Source organism: Dicentrarchus labrax, unplaced genomic scaffold (assembly GCF_905237075.1).
Source record: "Dicentrarchus labrax unplaced genomic scaffold, dlabrax2021, whole genome shotgun sequence".
NCBI classification, from domain to species: Eukaryota; Metazoa; Chordata; class Actinopteri; family Moronidae; genus Dicentrarchus; species Dicentrarchus labrax.
Genome location: NW_026136703.1, coordinates 18,906,113 through 18,924,997, shown reverse-complemented (window position 1 = coordinate 18,924,997; position 18,885 = coordinate 18,906,113). Strand labels below are relative to the sequence as shown.

Genomic DNA, 18,885 nt, shown 5'->3' with positions numbered 1-18,885 from the left:
GCTATTCAGTCTCCATGTTGTCAGCAGTTCAGATTAGCTGTCACATCGCTGAGGGAGAAACAGCTGAAGATTGGAGAGGGTGATTTCATCTGAATAATTTCATGCTTTGACTGGCAGAGCTCAATGCTCACCGTCCCAAGACTTTGACGTCAGAGGAAGATAGACTGGGCAAAATAAAGACCCAGGTGCAGTCTAATATATGAATACAATCATCTGCCCCTTTTGTGGGAGAAAAATGAAAATTAATTCACATTTCCACTGAAGAAATTCCACTCACTTGGCCTTTTTTTTCGAGTAGACAAAAAGACAATCTTTATTTGTGTGTTTCTCTCCTTGCTCTGACTTCTGTGTTTACTTTTGACTGACTGACTTTAATGACTGAGGTCAGCTTCCACAAAAACACCACAAACAGAAAAGGAGACAAACTCATACATGACGCTCAGACCTGGAGGCATCCTACCACTACCAACCATGGATCACAAACCAGAGAAGAAGAACGATAGAAGGACAGCATCAGTGGAATAGAAGAAGAGAAAACACATTTTTTTTTTAATCTTCCACAGGCTATACCCCATCACTGCATCCCACACAGGAGTAATTAACAGTGATTTTAAATGCTACAAAAATAAGATGAAATAGGGAAGGAAGTGCTTCCCCTTGTTTGTGTGTGTGTGTGTGTGTGTGTGTCTTTGTACATGTGTGTATGTGCATGCTATGTCTTTGTCAATGTCTAGATCTGCATGTGCTTTTCTACATACTGTATGTCTGTACTGTACTGTATGTATGTGTGTGTGTGTGTGTGTGTGTGTGTATCTGTACATGGGTCGTCATGTGTGTATGCATGTGTGTGTTCACAGTGCTTACTCATTATGTTCACTTCCCAACATTAAAGAAGTCTCAGTCCCATGATGCACACACACTTTTCTCCCCCTCCCTCCTCTGCTCCCTCTCTCTTTGTGCTGTTCCCTTTATAGTCATGTCCATAAATGCTCAGAGGAACAGTACCGTTATCAAAGACTGTGTGTGTGTGTGTGTGTGTGTGTGTGTGTGTGTGTGTGTGTGTGTGTGTGTGTGTGTGTGTGTGTGTGTGTGTGTGTGTGTGTGTTTGTGTGTGTGTGTGTGTGTGTGTGTGTGTGTATGTGTGTGTATGTATGTGTGTGCATGCGCATGTGTGTTTTTTGTGATGCTACCACACACACACCTCGCTTCATTTGCCACAGTCTATGCGCTTCCCTTATTGGTTTAACCCTCAGACCCGAGACCAGCTTCAGTCAGTGTTTACGTCCATTGTGATCCGGCCTGGGCTCTGAAGGCTGATTTCCAGTCAGTTTCACCCTGTGGGTCCATTTATCTCCTGGCCCGAGCTAATCCTTCAACGACTGAAAGCCAGACAGGAGAAACTGCGTGAGGAGAGAGGTTGAAGTTTCCTTTTGATGTCTGAAAAAGTCTCAGGGAGAGCAAGAGAGCGGTAGCAGGGTGTTTCTGATTTTCCCCATGAAAAAATATATCATCATTACAAACGAGATTGATCTGAAGATTTCACAGTGGTCATGCAACTTGAGTGTCGCCTCCTTTTCTCACCTGTCCTGCGTTCATTCTTACTTCACCCGCCGCATGCCTGCCCCCCCACCCCCAACACCATCCCTCCAAAATCCCAGGCCCATTCATCCTGCCAGTCCAAGAGAAGGTACTGTAAGTGACCACAGTCATAATAATACAGAAAGACAAAGAGGTGGGTGACCAGTGGTACATTCATACATGAGAAAGTCATGGTTCCAAAAGTCACCCGACCCAATCGACATTAGACAGTGCTGAAGACGCCTGTGCTGGCCAGGCTGTGATAAATGCTTTGTTTAGAAACATGAATAAGACAAAACACATCCCACCTGAAAATATACACCTCACCAAACCCACCCAGAACCCCCTCCCCCAACACACACACCCCACCCTCCCACTGAAACAGGCTATGGTTATACTTGTCATTATAATGTGATATCTGAGCTTCTCATAAAAAAAAAAAAAATAATCTAACTATATGATTTTTATATCACATTGCTGCGAATTTAGACTGGGTCTGAAAATATCAACACATATAATATTACATCTCCCATATGGCCGTATTCATTTAAAACTGTGTCCGCATTGTTTTCCCTTTCTTTTCTGCACAGGCCGGGTCACTTTTCCCCCTTTCCATCTTTATACATTTGCTCCTTTTCTCGCTGCAGTTGGAATTGGTCCAGATAATATAGAATTTCAATTACAATGCAAGCTTGGCCACTTCCAATTCTTGGTTTGACGATGGGACAGCAATGTGAGAAAAATCCAATTTTTGTGCATCCAGGCCTATCGCTTAATGCATCCTGCCGTGATTGGATGATAGGAATTGCACTGGAACGACAAGTTTAATCATAGCCGCGACTACATCTACCCCATCAGTGGCCAAGAGTCAATAGTCAAATCAAAAGGACCCCCTGATATGAGTGCAGAGACATTTCCCTTGTGTTTTTCAGCTGAGAGGTGCTGTTCCACCAAGAGTTTGGGGATCAGAGATGAAGGGCTGCTTCCCAGACATCATAAGACCCAACCCTCTCTGCCAGGCCTGGGAAGGGTGTCTGTGGCTGGGCCATGGAAGGAGCTGGCAGTGGGGGTGGTTGGTGGTCGTATAGAGGTGGAGGTGGGAGAGGGGAGGACGGAGACAGAGGGCTTCCCTGAGGGGTGGTGGATTTAGAGGGACAGCCAGCCCAGCCCAGCGACCCTGGGTGGGAGCTCCAGGAAAAGAAGGAGAGGGGTCACAGCCAGGAGAAGAGTCCCAGGAGCAGTGAGGCCAGAGCAACTAACAGGGCCATGGACCCTGGCCTCCACCTTGGACCTCCATCAGTCAGGAAGGGCTCTGGAGAATCGTATCCCGACCCATCTGAAACGGAAAGAAGAGAGAAAAGAAAAACGACAAAACATCTGAACTGAGAGGGACACACAGACAGATACAAAGACAACACAATCTCAAACAAGTGAATGAATTTGAAAAATGACAAACGGTAGACACAAGGAACTATTAAGGGGGGATGTGGAAACGAATGACAAACCACAAAACTCGCACCCTTCAGAAGCCAAGGAAAGGCAGAGAGAAGGCGTCAGAAAGGGATGAGGAGAGGAAGGAGGGAGGAGGAGAAGACGACAGCAACTGAGCTCTGCAGGGGGTTTAACCAACCTAATTACAGTTTAATCACAGAGACTCGGAATCTGGAGCAGCTGACACACACACACACACACACACACACACACACACACACACAGAAAAAAGACTCACATCCACTCACACACATGTGCAACCGCTCACAGCTCACTCTAGTGACAATATTTCACAGATGAGATGGAAGTTGCAATGTCAGACAGATTACTTTAACAGCACAAAAAAAGAAGAATCTTTAAGAAGAGCTGCAGCAATGACAGAATAAAAGAATGTATGTTGTTTCAGTAATTATGGAGGAGGAGAGAATTTCCTTCCCCTTAGCGAGATATGGAATGATCTGAGCCTGGAAAGCTGCGAATGCCGACTCTCATCCTTTTTACGAAGATCTTCAAAGCCGTGTCATTATCTGGGGAGATGTGCTACTACCCAGGTTTTGATTCTTTAGTCGGGCTTAGGTTGAAAACTCATGAGGTAGAATCCGCCTTTGAAGGGACGTACAGGTAGATTTCTTTTAAAGATAACGCAAGTGGAGTGTAATGCCTGCCGCAATCCGAACCCCGTGATTGTGCCAATCTTTTGTTAAGTTATTTTTAAACGGCAATATCATAGGCCAGCATGCCACACTTGTGTGAGCACTGCGCCCGGTCTACGCTAATATATATGAAGCAGCTATTTTCAAAAAGGGATATCTTACTAGGCCGCATGCTGTTTGGAAACAAAGACACAGTATTATGTGGCGAGCAAGTCATGCTTCATCTTTTACCAAAAGGCTGATGCATTAGGAGAATTTTATTAGAAAATATGAAGTGTCTATTATTAGATTAGACTTCTACAGTATGCAATGGGTTTATTATTAGATAGCTCTCTCGTTTCTTATGAGCAAATCTAGCTAGCGGAGTGATGTGGAGGCTTGGTAACATTTTTAGAGAGCACTTTCAGCCTGCTCTGTTCTCTTTCTGCAAGGACAGAAGGTCTCCCTCACACCCAGTGTGATGTGATGTGATTTGATGTGAAGTGCGTATGCCACTTTGTGCTTGTGTGCATGCACGCGCTTCCCCCTGTCTGTGTGAATGCGTCAGAATGTGAGTGTGTGTGTGTGTGTGTGTGTGTGTTTTTTCAGTGTGTGTCTGTGTGTAAAGGTGTTAAAGTGTTGCCTGGTCGGTCTGTGAATCAGAGCAGAGAGTGTTGCCGGGGCATTCTATCAGACCTCTTATTCCCCCCTAATTTTACTTTGATAGCCAATCTGGACCTTTGTGTGTGTGTGTGTGTGTGTGTGTGTGTGTGTAGTTAGAGCGTGACTTACCTGGAGGTCTGACATACACCTTCAGCTTTAGACATGCTCTCCCCACATGGTTTGGGTGAGGAGACGCTGCAAAAAAAGCAGAGAGATTGAAAGAGGAGATTAGCTGAGAGATAAAGCGATTTGTGCTGCTGATCGCACTCATAAAGTAATTGAAAACATTTAATAAACGCTGTTTTTTTTAAAATGTTGTTCTGTCTCAGAGTGCTGTGAAGCCTATTATCAGGTGGTTGGTTAGACTGGGAGTTCACAGAGACAGTACAGTAACTATGGCCCTGGGGCAAAAATGAAATGTGCTATTAACCCCTGCAGCCCATCCTCTCTCTGCATTACTGTTGTCTTTGCGTAAACAAACTAAACACACACACACACACACACACACACACACACACACACACACACACACAACACACACACATAGTGATATGTGCCATATAAACAATAAGACAAGGCTTCATCATTAAAAAAGATACAACTGGTGATATTCTATATATTCTTGCAGTCAACAAATCCCACAAAAGGACAAACACTGAATTGTGTATTGATCCACAACAGAAACTAGTCCCCAACAAATGCAATATTTACTCCAGTTTGAGCAACACTTGCTAAAAACTACAGTGCCCAGCAGTTTAGACAAATACCTATGTTCTTTTTAAAGACAAAATTATTGATTTGTGACCTGTTTTTTTAAAGATTTATGTCTGCAGTAGGAACAAACGGTTTTGGGACTGATTCAGACAGGGTAGCAGAGTAGAAAGTATTGAGAGACAGACTAACACATTGTTGGTTTTGGCTAAATGCCTTCATCCGTTCAGCTGATATTGTAATTCAGTGGCACCTGTTCTCAAACAAATTTACCAATATTTAAACTGACAACAGTGAACCTGGGGCTTTCAGCGAGGGTCACAGGTTGGATCCCCACAACAGAATGACACCAAACCTCCACAATGCTGCCCCAAGTCATTTTAAGTCACCACACATATTAATGGGATGGGGCAGACAATTCATAACAAGGTAATACACAGATATGGAGGAAATAATTAAGACTTTGTTCACTGGGGCAGGGCTTAGGACTGTCCTTTGCCGGAAACTAGCGTGTCTGCGAGGGATTTAATGCTGATTTTTTTTTACATGAATATGCAGACTTTTGTAGACATTTATTCTTGTTCACTGAGCAGTTGTTACAGCAAAGTAAAACACACCTACAAAACTGTAATTAGCTTCAAACAAATATGTCAGAGACGGTAAATCAACGGAAGGCATTGTAAAGCAAGGAATGTTATTTTTTATGCAAGTTAACACTTAGTAATTTGTTATAATTCGACAGTAATGTAGTCATTAATGCAGCTTATTACTTTCTTGATGAAATTTATTGCTTGAGGCAGTTGGAGGGTTTCTTATATTATGTCCTTTTAAGTTCTCTTAAACCCATGCTCCTTAGCTTGTGAACTCCTGTAAACATAGTGAGCACTTCAGGCAATATAAACAAGTCTGTGAGGGATTTGGTCCGCACACTGGGATTCAGTCACACTCACATTCATACCTAAGGGAAATACCGGCTCTCAAATCGACCTGACTTGAATGTCTTTGGAAAGAAGAAGGAAATCCATGCAAATTCCCCACAGACGCAGGTCCCTCTTGCCGCGAGGTGACAGTGCTAACCACTGAGCCACCGTGCCGCCCTGGCTGAATGCCAAAAAAAAAAATGAGGAAAATGTTAAAAAGTTCCAATGATTCAAACTTCAAAGTAGAGTAAATGAAATTGAATCTGGGTTTTTAGTCCCACCTCACTCTGATGTGAAATAGAGCTGGAGACCTTAGAGGAGATGATGACAACTCTCTGACCGCTCACGCATGCAGACATGCGTGCACACCCACATGCATACGAGGATGTTGCAAAAAGGAATGTGCACACACACTGGTGCTTGCAGAAGCGTGCATGAAGACCTATTGGCCTTCTCCCTTGAGGAAATCCGCATAGCCAGAGCCCACAGTGACCCTAAAGAGGACCATCATCAAGATCCACAGCGCACAGGAAATAAATCTGACCCTTCCTTTGGCCTCTCCTCCCTCTCTTTCTGCCCACAACTCCTCCCTCCATCCTCCTCTCTGCCCTTCACCTCCTTTACCCTTTTATGGCTTCCCTATAGCCCTCTTCCTTTGCCTCAAATTTCTTCAAATCATCCACATATCTTCCTCACAGTGCCATAGTGGTCCCCTATGAAGCCCCGCCAGCTTTGTATCGAGCTTTCTCTCCTGTTGTATGTCTTTGTTTTGTGTTCCCTACTGTTTCACTGACAAATGGCAACATTTTGGGGAGAAGGGGCAAGAAGTGGATAGATACATACCTCCCCCCATTCTTTTTCTCCGTGCCCTCTGAAAATGTTCACTTTTGTCATTTTTTAAAAGTCTTATCAGCTCTTCCAGCACCTCTGTTTCCCAGCACATCCACAATCCAGCGTCTCCTGAAAACCCATTCAAAATCACTCAACCTCATCAGATGGCAGCTGGGAGAAGTAAGGGGTGGAGCAGACCTGTCAACATGTCAACCACATGACAAATACACACACCAACGTGCACACATGGGCGCACACTCACACAGGTCTGGCCACAGATTGCCATCAAAGATCGATGTGTTTTACTTTGTGGCATAACTGCGAAAAGGGGACACACACACACACACACACACACACACACACACACACCATAACACACACACACACACACACACACCATAACACACACACAAACACAAACTCATCGGAAGGGCTGGTTGGTTAAAACCATCAACATGCCTTCATTCCACATCAATACTGACCGGTGTGTGTGTGTGACCATGTGTGTGTGTTTGTATGCGCATGTGACTGGCAGTGAGAAACAAAAACGTGTGTGGTTGTCAGTCAAGATGATGGACATGGCCTTTCACGGACTCACAATCGTTTGACAACTGACCCCACAACCGGCCCCCCCACCCCACCCCACCCCCACAACACACACACACAAACGCACACACTCCAATCTCGTGGAATACACACTAGCCTCAGGGGTCCCAGAAACACAATACTATAGTCAGCAACTATACAACTCTGGAGGGGCCCTGTCCATCCTTACATGAGATTGAAAACAAAAGAATGTGTGTTTGTGTGTGTGTGCGTGTGTGTGTGTGTGTGTGTGTGTGTGTGTGCTGACTGGGAAAAGTGCAGTAGGACATCGGGTGGCTGTTATCTTCGCCTCTTTAGCTCTCGTACTCTCGCCTGCTGTGTCTTTGTGACAGTGCAGACAACAGACTGGGGCAAATGAATATTTGCAAATACTTAGTACTGAAGTTATTCTTTAGACAAATGGTGTTGTAGGTAATTTTAATCTTCTATCTTCAACATTAATTCAGTAGTTCAGCCCATTGTAGTTTTCCTGTGATTACATGAGTTTACAAAATTGCGTTATTAGAAATAAAATCCGAACACATTAATGTAATGTAACAAACTGGATTTAAACCTTTTAGTCAAGGTTATTTTTTTGCTTCTTTCCTTCTGCTGTCTAAACGAGAAGACTATCACTGTAAGGTCAGAAACAGTCCAAGGGCAAAAACCTTGACAAAGAAATATGTCGCACCTGCATGCTGACATGAAAATAGTGGCAGAGGACCCTCGTCCCATTATGGGTCACAGTGAGAATGCATCATCTACTGAAAAAGGTTAAGGTCAGTTTCCAGCCAACTGTGCCGCAAAGAAATAAAGAGACCTGAGCCAGGCTGCATAGTAGTCTGACTTTCTCACAAATTCTAAACACCAATGTAAGATGTGGTATGTCTTTAAAAGAGGAACACAATAGAAGTAAAATACTAATTAAATATGTTTCATTAAAATAATAAATAAATGGTTAAATTAGTCATAACAAAAGGAATTAGTTTTTGCAAGGTAATTTCCCACTATCACACTATTCACAATTTATCTGAGAATGTGTTGCTGAGTTTGCACCCTTCAACTGGTCACCAAATGGCAGCTCGAGACTGTTTGTTCAAACAATCTATGCATACATTTTCCTGACAAGTGACCTCTTGTGACTGTGTGAATTATGACTGTCCTCTCTCAGAAGAATCATTTTCTTTCTACATATTTTCCCAGCTGGTCTGTGGATTCAAACAGGCAAATGTCTTGTCAGAAGCCTAGCAGCTCTTGCAGCCTCCGCACAGAAAAAGTGGCACTTGTCTGTGTGGAACCAAAAAGTTTGGACATTGACAGGAAAGCTTTTGAAAGTCAATTTAATGTCCTTTTCTTTGATTACCCACTGATCTTGTTCTTAACTGTCCGGATGCGGTAAATCTATCCCACCCATCTGGTACACCGAGCAGCCGAAAACAATGTTTAAGAGTAATTTGAAGCTACTATTTGTCCCATGCCTGCTGGGGGAATGATAGCTTTTTAACTCTGTTCAGAAAAACAGTCTCAGGGGGCAAGGCCCATCTGTGATACTAATATATCACTTGTTGAAGTGAGGAGAAACATCAATACAGCTAATATAAAAATGATTACCAACTACGCCTGGTGACATTTTTACCACTTTGCTGAGCACACCACTTATGATCTGAACAGAAGCAGAGAGCTACATGAAGAAATAAAGAGAGTGAGAGAGAGAGAGAGTAGGGGGAGCAAAAGATATATGGAAGGTGCATTTTATGCACGCTTGTGGGTGCGAGCGACATAGTGGGCTGTGTTTGAGAACTCTCTCAATCAACTTCTGTTGATTGCATATTTACATATCGTTTACGAATGCATATTGAACAGAAGCTAACCGGCAAACACAGGCACACGCACGCTCTCATGCACACAACAAACAGACAAACACCCTTTACCTGCACATGCAATCTCACACAGAAACACACACTGCCTAGCTGATAACCCACAGATGTAGTAGTACTCATGTCCAGGCCTGAACTCAAAGCCCAGGGAGAAGGGGGTGAAGAGCTGGAACTTCTCTGAGAAGCGCAGGGGTCCATCAGGACCACTGGGACGGTTGCACTCCCAGCGCTTGAAGCCACGCATCCTGTGCTGGCAGGAAGTGTAGCCCTCGTGGTTGACCATGAACAGGATGTAGCGCTCCATGCGCCCGTGGGATGGAGGACCCTCGTAGTAAGGACAGTAGATGTCCAGATAGTCATTAATGTTCACTGCCACCCTGTACTCTCCGTGCCAGAACCTGCAAGACACACAAGGAAGAGTTCATTAAAATTTCTTCATTTATAAAAAATAATCAGTGGGCAGAGATGAAAAGGCTTCAGGAATAGTTTTATGAGGTAAAATAAAACAGCATGAGGCACATATTTTGAGAAAAAAACCCCTGTACATCTTCTACAATACTATGAATATTTACCACCTTTATTGGATTTCTGTATGATTGGGCAGCACTTGATACAGTCATGCTGTGTACTGCTATAATATGAAATTGTATGATCGCTTTTAGGACCTTTTTGTGTTTGCACATTTCTACAACAAGAACCGAGGTCATAGTCTACAAAAGAGCAACCCTTTGAGACTCCACAAGTTGCTCAAGGACGCTTGAACAAATGTTTTCTGATAGAGGGTCTTCAAACCACCTGAGTCATGGCGGTTTGCAGCATAAACATCCTAGAGGGTGTTTTTTTTAACTTATTTAATAAACAAGACAAGGCCAGAAAAATCGATAATAATCCCTCTGGTTACAGCAGATGTTTGCATAGTAACCAGTTTTATCTTAATAATGGTCGGCAAGCTATGCTTATGGGAATTTTATTAGCATGTTTGGTAGTCTTTTTCTAGACAGAGTGCTTGAATGAGCCTTCTTGTGTGATACTCCAGAGAAGTGGGTCACGTGATGGTAAAGAGCACACATTATTATACCACCCCCTAAAGCAGTGCATAGAGGCGGCTGTGGTGAATGTCCGCTTAGTTCGGTACACATACGGATCACTGAGATTGACATGATGAATAGAAGTGGGTCAGAGGTTGAAGATATATTAGTATATACCCACACTGTATAGGGTATATATTGTGGTAATTTTCCTTGCAATATACCTCCTTCTGGCCAAAAGTCAAAGAGCTTTGGAAATAATTGTAGGTAACATATGGAAATACATCACATGGTGCGTGAACTCAGATGTTGAATCCCCTTTTCAACAATCTCTGCAAAGCACTTATAATACATTAAAAACATATGGCTGCATTTTCACCCCCTGCACAATACAGGATCTATTTGTGTTTATTTTTTGGTGCCAATGTTGCTTATATGGGAACTGAACTTCTGTTTACAATCATGAAGTCACTGGAATGAAACAGTCTCTCTCAAAGGATAAAGCTGCAGATATTCTATATTTTTGTTATTGTCAACAAATGCCATTAACAGACCACAACTAACAATATGCAGCTGGTCTTGCTGTACTTTATGACTGCCCCATCTTATCTGAGGCTCTCTCGTTCGCTCTGAGGACATAAATCTTTAAAAACGAATGTACACTTTCATCTTTAAAAAAGGCAAAACAGTTTCTCAAAACGGCTGGTTTAGCGAGTGTTATTTTCAGCTGTAGGTTAAAACACATTTGGTGCTCTAGTGAGTGTAACGGCAGCAGGGTAGTGAATTTAAATAAACTCAAAATTAAGCTACAGTGCCCAGGTTTATGGTTATGAAGGAACATGTCACCCATTGCCAACAGAGTGGCTCATTTATGTGTTTTTAATCATTTGGACAACAGGAATGTCTGTGACACAAAAGAATAGACTACTGTTATATTGTATCTGCCTTTAGGGAACAATACTTGTTAGAAGAATCAATTCATTATTGGTTTTGATTTTACCACAGGATTTGTTGACAATAAGAAAATAATAGCATATCAACCAACTTACCCTTGAAAAACAGTCGTAGCTTACTATACTGGAGAATTGCATGTATGCCATTTATTAGCAAAAGTTCTTAAAGGCTACTGATCAATTAATATTTCATCTAATGCAAAATCAGTACTCAAAAATGTATAGTAGGCTATTTGATTATTCACAACTCTTAAAATAAAAACACATTTTGTTTCATATATCAGTTTTGTTTTCATATCAGCACACTTCTGAGAGAAATTACAATACATCCGGTTTTTTTTTGTGGTTTTTTTTACATTTTTGAAAGTTCTGATATTTTATTTACCAGCATCCATCAAATAATATGTCCCAAGGGTATGACTTGATAATCTGTTTGTTTTAGCATCTTTAACAACCCACAGTCACAAGATTCAAGTTTAACTTTGAAACATTCTTCAGTGAACCATCTAACATTTCAAAGGCTGTTTAAAATTCATCAGTGTGATATCGAAGTGTAATATTAAATCTCTTTGTGGGCATGTGCACATGTCTGTGTCTGCGGCAGCCTCTTCGTCTGATACTCGTCATTAACATCACCATGGCTACGATCAATTTAATTTCAAAATGTACCACGGCAAATACATTTAAAATTCAGCTGCCGCACGTTATCAAATCTTGTTTTTCGAAGCTCAGTAAATTTGAGACGCAGGAAAATGTCTTCAATCAAAAGAGCATAAACAAACCCAGTTGTCGGGCAATCTTGACGCACACACACAGATTAAGCTTTTTAAACAAATTCATCATTTTCCCCCTCACCTTGGCAGTAATTGATTGCCTGGAATGAAGACATTTTGGTCTAAGCACTTTTGGTTAGTGGGATATTTAGCTTTGGGACAAATTATCCCTATAACGGCAGTCCTATCTCTCTCCCAGAGGGCAAATCAGGAAGTGAGTTAGATGTGAAATGAGTGCCTTCATGCTTCGGTGCCCTATCAGAGCGAGTTTTGCAGGTTCTAAAGGGATCCTTGAACAGATCATTTAGAGGCATTGATCCACTGGGGAGCTCCTCTCGGCTCTCTCTGCTCCCAATCAACTCTGATTAACAACTAAAGGGGAAAGGCAGAGAGAGAAACAGAGGGAGAGATGCACAGAATGAGAATAAAAGGGCTGAAAGGAAAGAACAGAAGGGAGGGAGACAGAGAGAAAAGGTAGGGGAGAAATGGAGATACGTGCAAAATGAGGACAAAAGAACGAGAAAGAAGGGGAGTGGAGGGGGACAGAGGGAGACCGAGAGAGGGATAATGAGAATGCATGAAATGAGAGTGAAACAAGACAGAAAGAAAGAAAAGGAGGAAAGAAAGAGCAGAAGAGGAGGAGGAGGCCAGCTGGAGGAGGGAGGAGTTTTTCTGTCTTTCATTTCAATCTGTACATTTGTGATTTTTCATCTGAAAGAAATGTGTTTTGCCTATTGATTGTGAACTGATACATTTATGGATGACTACCTTCTGAGCGCTTGGGCACACAGTGAAGTGTATGTGTGTGCTTTTATGCCTGGATGCAACTGTGTGTGCGAGGCTGGTTAAATGGTAGCTTGGTAAAGTGGGTCTCGATGAGTGAGGATGCTCAATCCAAGAAAAGGCTAATGTGCCAGGATACATTAGGTTGTATTAAGCTACTCAGCGCCCTGCCCTGCTCCTGTGACACTGTCTGCATTCCTAATACGTCCAGGCGAGAAGAAACTCTGTGTGCAGGTGTGTGTTTTTGCAGGTGTGTGTCATTGCACTCTAAGCTGTTGAACAGTGAATGTTGCTGTGCTGTTATGTGCGGATGTGTGTCCCTGCATCCCCTCTTCTCAGGCTGTCTGTCGTTTGGAATTAAACACACACAATGCACCGGCCAAAAAGACATGGGAATGCACTCACACTCTTCCTCATAGACCTTATGTGTGTGATGTGTGTGTGTGTCGTTAGTGTAGGTATTGGTGCGTCTTTCTTTCATGGACTTCAGAGTGTGTATGTTATTTAAACCTGTTACAAATAATTACAACAATCTGTAAACTTTAATTGAAGGGTTATGCATGAAACTGTACACTGACTTTAAAATACAACCTACAATTTTATTGTATGAATCAGGTACCACTAACACTAGTACAAAACAAGACTATGGGGAAGAGGAGAGAAACAATTGGCCATTTTTGAGGAAAGGAAAATTAAATTATACAAAATGTTTAAAATAATTATGTACAGAGCATTTCTAAAGCTTAACTTATGTCAGTTTTCATGACATAGTTAACACAGTGTCATGCCGGACAGCTAAACAATGAGCTGAAACTGGCTATTAAGATCTATAATGCCAAGAAGAGCTGCAGATTCAGGTGATGCTTCTCTGTAGGTTCATAACTACTTGCAAAGCTTCTCTACATTACACATTGTCATTTGTCTTTATAAAATGTCAGTTATGGCTGCTTTAAAACCCATACTGCATGTGTGCAGTTTGTAATTTTCTGACTTTGGTGACCTCAAGTTGTAGTACCAAAAAAGACACTGTTGCAAACTTGAATCCAACCTGAGGACACTGGGAGTAAAGCACGCACATACACATAGTTAGACTGGGCCAATTGTCAGAGGGTTTGTCAAATTTTTCGACAAAAATATTCCCCAAAACTTATCCCATCATAATAATTCGACAGATGCTACAGTACAGTGATACAAGCGACTACACACAGGGGCTTTAAAGTAGCTTACACCAAAGAACAGTGCAAAATTATAAAGTTCCACTAATCCTTTTACTCACTCTGTGTAAACTTTTATCACCGGGATAAGAAATAGTGAATGTACTTCTTATTTTCTGGGTGATAAAACTTGATTATCTTTCATTTCCAGAGAAAGATAGCCTTTTGTATTTCTGGCATATTGACAGTCAATATAATTTCCACACGTAAAACTACCAAAAGGAGGAAAACTTGATAATTAGGCTCACAAAGGATAGGAAGATAGATCTTCAAAACTTTATCATATTTTTTGCATTGAAGCCCAGACGTGTCCTCATAAAAAAGAAAGAATCTTAAAATGTGCCCATGAAACAGATTGGTGTTGAAGTGCATCTTGTTCCCTACACGGTCTTTGCAGTTTTTTGTTACGCCGCTTCAAGCCATTTCTTTTAAGTACTGTCTGTGTGCAAACCTGTGCAATATGATATGTTGGTCTGCTTAGTTCCTAATTCCCTGATATCTCAGAGATTCTCCTCACTCTTTCAGTGCGATTGAATTGTCTGGTGAGGTTAGCCAGATGCAGCTGAAGGACTCAGCTTTTGGCTGCTAGCTCTCATCTGGATGTAAAAGGCTCATTCTGAGGCTTGGACCACAATCAGCAGAAAAATACTCTGTGTAAAAGGGTTTTATGCTATTGTGTGCATACGTCTGGATGAAAAGAAAATAGAAATTGAGGAGGTTATAAGTTGAAAGGAAAGATTAAGAGAGAAAAGAGAAGAGTGCAAGCATGTTAGTGTGAGTCTGGATGTGTATTTTTATACTGTAGATGCAAGCATCTCCGCGTACAGTAATAAGTGTGTGTGCGTGTGTCGGTGTGTAGTGGCCACTTTTTAGTATTCAGGCACCACTGAGTCATCAACATCATCTCTCAGCATGGCTGTGATCAAAGCCTCTGGTTGGAGATGCCTCCGATGTTTACCATACCTGCCTGCGTCCTAAACAGCAGGCCAGATCAACCAACAAACATCAAAGGATGCTTTGCTCTCTCCCTCATTCTCTCTCTGTCTCTCACTCTCACTATGTCACCCCTGTCTCCATCTATAACTTTCTCTTTTTCTCCAGCTTCACTTGATCTCCCTCTGTCACTCGCTGATTCGGCATTCACGCCGCGGCCTTAAAAAACACTGCTCTGAGTGCGGGGTGTCAGTCAACGCAAATGCTTTTTTCATACGCCATAAAGATTTTTGTTCAAAGGATGCTTCAAAGGGAAGCTCCAAAAAATGTAATGATGCAACGTTTTGACCTACAAGGTCTGTGTCAGGCAGACTCCCCAATTAAGAGATCAAATGATGTCCTGTATGGGCAAAATTATAGTAGCAGAGGAAATTGTTTTGGGATAATTGAGGGTGGAACTGTCATTTTTTTGTCTATACACATAGTTTGCTTTTTGTTCAGTGAACAAATTGTAATAATTATTATTAATATTATTAATTATGACAGTAGCAAAGGAAGAACTAAGGTGAGTCCGTGTAGGGAGAAGGTTGGATCAACAAAACATCATTTTAATGCTGGATTAAGACTACACAATATTTTTGTCTCATAAAATGATCACTGATTATAGAGTCATACATTTTTGCTGCGACTTGACTGAGAGACCTACACCTTGGTCCCCGACCTATCATAGTTTGCTGTCTTTACGTCATGGGTGATGTCACTAAAATGAAGGTGTAAGGGACCAACACTGCGACTGTGAAAAAAACCCTTTGACCTTTCCTTTGTTTCACAGTTCCAACTCACAGCACCAACAACATCATTCCTCTTTTGCTTGAACATGTTTGCAGTTGTGCAAAAGAGTGGAAGAGTGCTCTGGTCAACAATTGGATTGACATTTTTGCTCATGTGTGACTTTTGGAGAATCTGATCTTTTCAATTCTAATGTGGGCCACTTTCATGTGTGGTCCAAATCAAAATCTTTTTGCAATGTGACCTCAGTGTGAACAGTTATATCTGAGTTCATGTGACATTTACGTCACTCGTGACATTCATCATGCAGGTCACTTTAGGACCGTGACCTGTTCACATTGGAATCTGATATGGGCCACATTGAGAAGATAATGTGAAGAGTCAAACTAAAAGAAACCTGATCTGAGCTATAATCAGAATTGAGCGCTATGGCTAGCATTGTGTCATTCTAGAAGGCAATTCACATTCTATAGTTGTCATGATCAACAGTTTATGGTGGTAACGTGCCAACAAATGTAGCAATGCACCAACAAAAGTGAAGGTCGAAGTGAAGAAGAACAATTCTACTGTAAATTAAAGCATGCAAGCATTCGAATAGCCCAGTGAAATAAAGGTTCTTATTCCGTTAGAGAGTCAAAAAAAGATCTGTTGCTTATTCCCCACAACACTCCACGTTTTTTGGAAGAGGAGTCAAGAAGAACAGGTGGACGAATCAGGTGAGGATCGATTTTGAATTTTTAAACAATACGATTCATCTTTCCTTTCAGTTGAAGTCAAAACTTGGGAAAATTCTACTTTTGTTGCCAACTTCTCTCTGCAGGCACAGTGGGTGATACTTTCTGCCAGAACCGAGTTTATCATCATTCTCTTATTGACAGTAATGAACATTCAGTTTGCTTTCTACCACAACACAAGAGATTGCACCATTATCACTGGATAACCACTGCCAATTCCAGGCACTGTTGGCCAAATGAAAAACGTGTCTTTTAAATGTGAAATTTCATATTCAGCATCTGAAATGTGCACAATTTCACCTCATTTGGCTTTCTGGCAGGAAGAAACTGCAGGCTGTTTCATGATGTGTGTGTCTGTAAGTAGCCTCAGTTACGTTGCTGTCTCAGTCTGCTGCGCTGCAGCTTCAGTCACTCTCAATGTCTCTCCAATTAACTCCACATTACTCTCCGTTTCTATCTCTCCATCTTCATCTGCTCCTGTCTTCACTCTGTCTTTGCTCCTTTTCTTTCCTTTCTTTCCCTCAATCTTCATCTGTCCTCACTCCAGATTAATTTACTCGCTCTCCTTCCCTTCTTATTCTCTCACTTTTCAGCAGCATCTTTTGTTACTTTCACCTTTTTTCAGTCTTCGTGACTCTCATTCTTCCTTCTGTTTCCTTTTCCTTGTTCTTTACTTTGTCTTAACTTTCTCCTCCCCCCAATTCATGTGTTTCTATTCCCCCACCCTGCTTCCTGCATTCTGCACGTTCCTTTTGAATGTTTAAAATTCACACACACACGCACACACACGCACACACACACACACACACACACACACACACACACACACACACACACACACACACACACACACACACACACACAAAATGCACACCCTCTTGCTAAGACTCTTTAGCTGCTTTTCTCTCAGTATGAGGTGTTCCTTTCTCATGCTGTCGTCTCTGCTTGTGACTACGGCTGCATTGCTGCTGATGCTTAGGTATGTGGGGCAAAGTAAATATGTTACCTCCCTCTACACAAACACACGCTGAGACTCATATTACTATACACATACATACATAAATACACCATACTAGACTTATTAACACATATAACACATTCTGACACACAATGAGACATACATCCACATTAACGCACACAGGGAAATATTGGGATTCATAAACACAGATGCACATGTTTAATTATGTAAATTAGCTCTTGATCCTCACTTCTGCGTAAACACATGCACACAAACAAGAAACAGACACTACACAAATATCACACTGTACGTACACTGCATAAGCCATCAAAAAGGCACAACACACTCACATTCCCTTTGCTCAAGTTGGGTTGTTTTGACAAGTTCCACATCTGTCACTCTGAATAATGTCGCCCACAGATCACCGTGGTGACATTCAGCACATCTGAAAGGTTATTATGTATTTCTTCAAGACGAGCAACACTGGCCCCCTGCGGATTAAGCGCCGCCTATGCCAATCCCTGGCAAATTCACACACATATGCACACACTGTCAGACACAAACATGCACCCCTTCATACACACAGACACATACAACTCGACACCCATGGCACTGAATTAACATAACAAACCTTGTCGAAAAAAAAATCTCTAGACCCCCTGGAAGAATAATTGTCACCTTGGTGATGTGGTAGCTAAAATATACACACAGAAAGCAGAGACAGAATAGACCCAAAGCCAGACAGACAGAGTGACAAAGCCACTGATGGATGGACACGCAAGACGAGTTAGTGAGACAGACAAGATGTGAGTTTCGGGCACACGCAGAGCATCTGACAAGCTGACAGACAGAGTGCATGATATGCCTGTATCAGTCTCCTTGTTTTCTGAGGGGCATTCACCATGATGCAGCACCGGCTTTGGCACTGTCGACAGGGTAAACAGCAGTGGGGCTGTATTGGTATCGACAAGGTTGGCCCAATGCACAGCGCAAAGGAGCTGATGGCTGGTGTCCGAGCACATCAATACTCAACACAGTGGGGGGAGAAGACAAGAAAGGATTTGTGTCAGCGCCCTGCAGAAATGTCACGTATCCACTGAGTCAATGTTTAAAGAAGGGAGCAGAACTGGCTTATTTATTTTTCATTCCATCAATACTCATGCATCCTTTAGATTTTATGATGCAGTTTTAATGACTTTTTTTTTTTCGCAGATTGTGAGACACTTTTGGTTGTCAATCAACATGGCCACCAATATTTTGTGGAGACCCACCAAAAAACTTTTTGTTAATTTTTTTCTTTCGTAGTGTGTTATATTTTGCCAGGACAGCAACATTGCCCTCTAAGGCCAGAGCAGCAAAACAAAACCCACCGAGGTTTGGCTCTGTTATATATTCACAATTCTTTTAACTCTAGACTCCTAAGGTCTGGCAA

At 42.0% G+C, this 18,885-nt stretch overlaps 1 protein-coding gene across 1 annotated transcript in view; it reads right to left on the bottom strand.

The window, feature by feature from the left end:
• Nucleotides 1-283: 283 nt before the first annotated feature.
• The window catches only part of efna2a (ephrin-A2a), a 73,534-nt gene continuing 54,932 nt past the window's right edge, over nucleotides 284-18,885 (bottom strand). The window contains exons 2-4 of the mRNA XM_051396412.1: nucleotides 9,394-9,686; nucleotides 4,494-4,559; nucleotides 284-2,914 (exon numbers count right to left, since the gene is read on the bottom strand). Coding sequence (XP_051252372.1) covers nucleotides 2,790-2,914; nucleotides 4,494-4,559; nucleotides 9,394-9,686 — 484 coding nt within the window. The 3' untranslated portion in view covers nucleotides 284-2,789. The remainder of the gene's footprint in view (nucleotides 2,915-4,493; nucleotides 4,560-9,393; nucleotides 9,687-18,885) is intronic.